Genomic DNA, 7,527 nt, shown 5'->3' with positions numbered 1-7,527 from the left:
AGGCGTCAGGACGTCATGACATCATCGGTTATTCACTGACGCCATTACGTCCGTCGTCAGAACGTTACTCCTGAGAGGTGTAATTACTAATTCCACTCCTCAAAAATAGCGTCTGCAATGTAAAATCCTCTTCTGCACATGGTGACTACCTCAGAATGTGAATTTGACACAAAAAAGGTAACAAGAAACATTGTACAGTAGATGCCGCTTTATAAATCCACCATGGGACCACGCCGTTTGGATTTATTAAGCGGAGAACCTATTTTCAGCCTCCTACTGGACAGATAAGACAAAAAGCGAATGTCGTCAAACACTGCTTTATGCTACAAAAACATTGATTTATCAAACGGTGACAAGGGGATTGTTCAAAAGAATCTCTCCAAGGTCGCTTGCTTGGGAGGGAAGGTTTTGCGCAAATGTTCCTTTATTGAATCCGTCACGTGGCGGAAATCGGGATGGGTAAAACCTGAGAGCTGCCTCCCCTGTCCACTTTGGCGAGTGCCGTCCGCATCTCTGCCGCTGTTGGCATCGGCTCAGGTTGGTCGTCGCTTTCTTCCCTTGGCTATTGGGATTCGGGGTCAGAGGGATTCGAGCGGCGGCGGGATTCGAAGTCCGTCACCAGTTGCTGTTGTTGTTGGTTTTTTTTTCACTCTGCGGCAGCGCATACTACATCAAGCTTAGGTTGAGACCTCACACGTGCCAAGCAGGTGGATTTATTAAACGGAGGATTTCTCGATGTAAAATTCCGTTCCAACTCATTTTGGTCACAATCAGCGGCTGGATTTTATAACCGTGGATTTATAAAGCGGCGTCTACTGTATCTTTTATCTTCTATCTATCTATCCATCTATCTATCTATCTATCTATCTATCTATCTATCTATCTATCTTTTATATATTAATACTGAAGGACCAATGTTGTGCTCCTCCTGGCGGTCGCGTCATGTTTTTCTCGGTTCTGTGACCCTGGACTGACAGAAACTTTGTACCTGTAAGAGTACATCGCACATCGTGGCAATAGTCAACTTTCAACTCTGAAGCAGAATAAACACTCTTCGTTGAGATGGGGGCGAGTAGTGAAGAGGCGGGGGCGAGGGATGAAGAGACGGGGGCAGGGAGTGAAGAGGCGGGGGGCAAGGTAGGCAAGTTTTTGTGCGGAAGCAAATTGAAAGTGGGAGACGGGGAAATAGGGCGGGGGCTGGGTTGAATTAAGCGGAGTTGAGTGTGAGGGGGTGGACAGGGGGGTGGGGGCCCGGGGGCAAGTGGGGCGGGAATCAAGAGACGGGGGCGGGGAGTGAAGAGGCGGGGCCGGGGTAATTACATTTTGGGGCGGGGGTAATAAAATTGATTGGGCCAGGGGTGGGGGGGAATGGGGCAGGGGCGGGGGATGAGTAGGCGGGGGCAAGCACACCCTGTCCAGTCCATGTCCCTCGAGTGTGTGAGAGCTGGTGAGGGTGGTTGAATGAACAGAATCCGTCTGTGACGGGGTTTCAGCTAGTATTCATGAATGGATCAACTGCATTTTCAGCGCGAACAAGTCAATGACGGTTAAAACGGGGATGATGGATGGGACGTGATACGTACGATATGATAGATGTAGACAGTGCTCTCAGCAAGTGTTTGTGCTTTTTTTTCATATTCATGTGACAAACAAAGAAAAATGATTCAGAAAAGATTTGTTCAAATTTGAAATGGAGAAGGGGTGGAGGGAAGAGGGAGAGGACAGGGAAGAGAAAGGGGATGCGAAAGAAAATGGGGATAGAGAAGGGAAGGGATTGGGGATGGGGATGAGGAAGAGGATGAGGAAGAAGGAAGCAGAAGGATAGGAAGAAAAAAAGAAAACCCATTTTAGCATACCTCAGTGTAAGTGATGTGAGCACACCTCGATGTAAACGATGTAAGCATATAACATAAGCTCTTCAATACAGCCTGGCATCCCATATTGCTCTCCGAACTCTCTACCTATGGCATTCAAGGTCGACTCCACACATGACTTATTGACTTCCTCAACGCTCGTAGCCAATGTGGGGCTCTCAACGGAATCCTTTCATCTCCTCTTCCTATCAAGGCTGAAGTACCCCCAAGGTAGTGCTCTGGGCCCTCCAGTACTAGTTCTTGTCCTAATCAATGACCTCTCTGATTCTCTTGTTTGTCTCTTTGCTGATGGCTCCACCCTCTGCTCAAACATATCTCCTCATGCCTGTTCCACACTGTTTTTTCCTTCCCTCTCCCTCCCCTGTTGTCTCCTGCTCCACCTTGTTGTACGTTTTGTGTGCTCGCTCTCATATGAGCCTCGACAGTGTATATTAAAAAAAAAAAAAAAACATCCCTCATCCTTCAGATAGGTGGGCAGCAGTCTCTTCCCTCTCTTCAGACCTTAAAAAAAATATCACAAGATGGTCAAGCACTTGGAACATGTCTTTCAATCCTGACAAATCGTATACTCTCATCATCTCTCTCCAAAAGAACTGTCTGGCAAACCCTCCGATCTACTTTCTTCATGACCCGCTTAAGGAAGTTCAGTCATTCCAACTCCTGGGTCTCACTTAGCCATGATCTTTTGAGGGCAAACCACATTTCAAAGTTGGCCTCCAAAACCAGCTGCCAACTGTGCATCCTCCGTCATACAAAGTTATTCCTTGGCACTCCTGAATAAGGCCTTCATCAGCAGCTTGATGAAGTACTGCTCTCCCCTCTGGGCTGGCACCCCTGCCTCACACCTTGCTCATATTGACGCCCTGGAAACCAAGACCTTCAAGATGATTGGAATCTCCGGCAATGAACTGGAGTCCATGGGCCTATGACTTCGCCATCGCATACAGGTCGTTGGTGTCTGTCTTTTCCCGTGTCCTTTCTGGTCTTACACCTCCTGCCCGCTCTGTGCTTTGTCGCCCCATGGATTTCTGCAGGGTGCACCATCAACCCCCTTCTGGTGAAACTACCTAAATCCAGGAGCACTGCTCACCTTCCCTCAGTTGTTCCTCTTTTTCCCCCAACTGTGGAAGCAACTTCCACATTCTTTTCAATCTCATTCTTCCCTCCAGGTCTTCAAGACAGCTGATCATCACCATCTCAGCTCGTTCCCAATCCAAAACCATGATCTTCTCGACCCTCGTTAACCCACCCCACCTCAATCCAAAACCACGATCTTTTCGACACCCGTTAAACCACCTCTCCTTCCCCCAAATTTCCAGTTTTATTTTCTTCCTGAGAGTTTGCTGCTGCATCAAATCCTTACCCACATCCCTTGATGTCTGGCTCCATCGTTTTTTGTCCCTCGGCACTGTTGCGTCCGTCCCTCCCTCTTTCTGCTGTTCCTTTTGTTCTGTTGCATCCTGATCCGTTCTGTGTTCTGGCTCTTTTACGAGCTTCAACTTGGTGTGCAAAAAAATTATCAATGTAGGCATACCTCGATGTAAGCAATGCTGTGGTCTGCTTTACGGATGTTGGGACACCACTCCTTGGAAGGCTTGGCAATGTTCCTCGACTCAGCAACAAACCAAGTCAGCTTGGGCCAACCTACACATTAATTGGATAATTAGGATATTTAAAATTGGAAAATAAATCATACGTCGTGATTTACAATACTGCAGTGCTTATCCAATCATCCACTGTATTTATATTTAATTGTTTAACATTCCGGAGTGGAGTTTTATACATTTGCAAAAATATTTCTTGTTCAGAAATGTAGTAGAATGCATGGGGTACGGCCAGACAGTCTTTCAGTGGGAACAAACTGACCTTTGAACTGTGCAATGTCACCAGTGGCCATCTTGGGAAGGCCTTTGTAACAGGCATCGCTCGTGAGTGCCACGGATATGCAGCAGCTTCCAAGCAGGAAGCCAATTTGCTGGCTGCCAGCATCCTGCACAGGGAACAAGGATGAGGAGTCCTTTCTGAGGATTCAACTAAATTCCTTTACGACATAGCTGACCTAGTGTTCAAATAGAATCTCATCAAAACTATTCTTAATCACATAATAGCAGAGGAAGAAGCATGATGTTGCTTGGAAGCTTCTGTATGATAAAACATGGACATGCATTACTTACGTGTTGTCCTTTTAGGTAAGAGAGCAGTAAAACAAGACTATTTTCATGCCTTGTGGTTAGAAACAGTTATGGGATTGGTAAAAAAGGAACAGTAAAATCAAACGGGTACTCAAACCCACAGGTGTGCCTGAAGAAGACCCAAGAAGAACGGCGCTCGACCGAGCGATCTGGACAGGAGAGCCATTGCTGTGGCCGTCACATCATGACGTGCAGGATGAATTCAGGAATAGTAAAAGTCTAAGCTCCATGCACAATGAAAACACCTTCCTCACCCATCTTCAGGTACTTGTATGGAATTACCGGTACCATGGGTTCCACTGATCATGCACTGAATCGTCTGTACACAGAAGACATTACAAGTATATCCACTTGATTGCTGCTCCACGACTACAACCTATTTAATGACCACAATGAAGCCCAATGAGCTGTAGTGTCAGCCAAGGATGAAGTCTTTCACAACCTGGTTGGTCAGGGCTAACATTAGATTGGAGGTGTCAGGGGTAGGGTGGACCACCTCACAACCTGTGTACAAAGACTCATGTTTACATTTCTACATTATTATACGGCTGGGTTTCGTCGACGGTTGGTTCGGATTAGTGGATGGTTCAATGTTCAATCACTTAGGCTGTTCTCTCATATTCCATTTGAGGTACATGTGATACTGTCACGAATTTGGAAGTTTACTGAACTCAACATTCAGGTCCTATAGCTCAGTTACTTCGATAAGTGAATGTGGATAGATAGCTCCCTTTCCCTAGTCTAATCGGTGAATAAATGTTCATGCGCTGTGAAGTTATTTTAACAGTCAGGGTTTTCTTTTATTTCACACCACCAACGATAACACCAACGATAATAACACCAACGATGACAACAACACCAACGATGACAACAACACCAACAAAAACCCTCTGCTCCCGGCATTCTCCGCGCGCTCGCTGAAATGCGGGTGTGTTCAGAATGCATTCATGAACTGAATTCCATTCCCTAATATGGACATGAATCAGCTCATTCCAAGAAATGGAATGCATCGTGTCCCACCCAACGATGAGTGAACGGAATTCCATTCCATAATATGGACATGAATCGGCTCGCTTGGGCACTCCAAGAAATGGGATGCGACAGCCCCCACCGACGGCGAACGAGCCAGGCCGGAAGCGAGCCGCGCCCGAGAGCGATAAAAAGGGAATGGAGAGACAGTGGTTCGGGTTCTTGTTCTTGTTGGTGGTTGTGCGGAGATCACAGAAGGTGGTTGGTGGTTGTTCCGAGAGCACGGAAGGTTGGTTGGTGGTTTATCGGAGAGCATGGAAGGTGGTTGGTGGTTGTTCGGAGAGCACGGAAGGGGGTTGGTGGTTCTTCAGTTGAATCGACTCGAGCGGATTGTGAAGGATCGGTGCCTCGTCTTCACCAGCGCGTGTTCTGGAGCGCGAGAGGATCCGCCAGAGCTCGGGAGGCTGATCGCGGCTCGCCGGTGGCTGGATTCAGCTCGCCCTCACTGGTGCCCGGTTCGAACAGCTCGAAGACCACACGAGGTGGACAGGTCTGAGGCAGGTTCTGGTCTTCAGTTCGCCTCTCCATCCGAGCTGTAGGCCTCAATAAAGACCACTTTGGGTCCTATTATTATGTGTGTGTGTGTGTGTGTGTGTGTGTGTGTGTGTGTGTGTGTGTGTGTGTGTGTGTGTGTGTGTGTGTGTGTGTGTGTGTGTGGCCCAGTCTGCTAAGTAAGGGATTGTTAAGTGCCTTGCTGTACATACGTGCTTATCAATATTCGGATAACTCTGCCCTTACGTACTCCCCTCATTTCCCTATTGTTTAATAAATATCCCCATTTGTGAAATGTATCAGCTCGTTCGTGTTCTTTGCTCCATTGGCTTAGCGTGCTGCATGTTGGAAAATTAGCAAGGCCATTGTGTCGCTGTAAGGGGACCTTTGGACCGACGGATCTTGGTGACAATCTGCTCGGGTCACACTCGGTTCGAGTACGCTAACGGCTCGTTCCGTATGGGTGCCATCGAGGGTGTGGAGACTCGGTAAATCGCCACGTGGATATCTTGGTATTTTCAAAATTGGCAAATAACCCTGTACCACATGTAATGGTATAAATATTGACGCTTCACGGTCCGATAAGGGACCCGTACTCTTCGTTGTTTTCCGAAGAAGTACGATCTAATTTCCGTGTGATCGGCGGAATCAACTCTACGGCTCCATCTAGTGGTCGTGCTCATCGCCAACGCCCGGCCTGCAACAATATGAGGGGCCATCTTTGCCCGGCTTGTATGAGTTCCAGCCGTTGTCTTAACAATGGAGTTTCTTTTTTCCAGAGGAAGAAATGTGGGGTAAAGCAATAACAATTTGGAAATGAGGAGTTTTAGAGCTTTTCGGACATGAAGAGTGTGGCTGTACAAGTACTGTCAAGGTTGTTTACGAGAGTGTGAATTCCATCCATCCATTAGGACCATACTCTGTGCAGAGCGTTGGTGCCACCGAAGCAGTCTCCTTGGCTATTGGGAACAATCCTGGACGGGTCGCCACTCCGACACAGTATACCAGCATGCTGGCACTCATTTTGCCGACCTCGGAAGGATGACAGGCGGAGTTAACCCCACCTAGTGTTAATTCAACAGCTGAGCGGGATTTGAACTCAGGACCCTAGGATCCCAAGCCCACTACCCTAACCATTAAGCCAACACCAGGCATATAGTGTGAATTGAGAGCAACAAAAACATCTTAAAACACACCAATACGTACAAACCTTTCTCGTCAGCGGAACTTCAATGGGCACAGGAACGAGTTCTGCAAGCAGGCACCCGTAGAAGGCCACGATAAATGATGTAGGGTCATTGTTTGGGTAGACCAGCGCGACCTGCCGGAAGCACAGCACATGGTAAGAATGTGCAAGCAGCCGTCACCTCATCTTTTTTGGTCTCTTTGATGGAGCCATATTTATTGGTGTGCTGTGCAACTCGCAGCACATCTCCCTCGACGCCCACAACCTGAAGGGCAAACAAGCTGCCGGAGGCAATTAATCAGAGGCTGACGATGTAGGTGGGTCACCGTCGGAGAGATTGATGTGTGGCGATGTAAGAAAACATACAAGGAGATTTGTCCTCTGATTCTGGTGCTACTTAATGCTGAAGTTTGTGAGGTTGTGCTTGGTCGGGAATAAAAACAATTTAAGTTATTCATTAAAAAGCTCCGAATGAACTTGCGAGTCAAAGGCTGAAGCCTCACACACACACGCCTACAGTCGACTTCGACATGACATGTTGAGTCACGACTGATCATACCGAGGTCAATAAGGTCTCTTTGGAACCTGTTCGACAAAATCATCGTCACACAGACACAATTTTTACCCTACTTGAAGAACATCCATATCCTCACCTTGTCTCCAGGCCTCAGAGGGGCCTCCTGCTTTGATCCTATCTTATTGAGGAGTGTGAAGGCGAGTTTGATACCACGGCTCCACAGCTTTCCTGCACACG

The 7,527-nt window shown here is 47.5% G+C and overlaps 1 protein-coding gene across 1 annotated transcript in view; it reads right to left on the bottom strand.

The window, feature by feature from the left end:
• Positions 1–7,527, bottom strand: part of LOC147027393 (disco-interacting protein 2 homolog C-like) — a 220,336-nt gene that overhangs the window by 13,779 nt on the left and 199,030 nt on the right. Inside the window, exons 10-13 of the mRNA XM_085876123.1 lie at positions 7,427–7,518; positions 6,798–6,908; positions 3,741–3,864; positions 3,409–3,518 (exon numbers count right to left, since the gene is read on the bottom strand). Coding sequence (XP_085732249.1) covers positions 3,409–3,518; positions 3,741–3,864; positions 6,798–6,908; positions 7,427–7,518 — 437 coding nt within the window. The remainder of the gene's footprint in view (positions 1–3,408; positions 3,519–3,740; positions 3,865–6,797; positions 6,909–7,426; positions 7,519–7,527) is intronic.

This window comes from Eptatretus burgeri, chromosome 4 (genome assembly GCF_056783735.1).
Source record: "Eptatretus burgeri isolate ZD-2024b chromosome 4, Ebu_testis_v1, whole genome shotgun sequence".
Lineage (NCBI taxonomy): Eukaryota > Metazoa > Chordata > Myxini > Myxiniformes > Myxinidae > Eptatretus > Eptatretus burgeri.
This window is presented reverse-complemented; position numbering and strand designations above follow the sequence as displayed.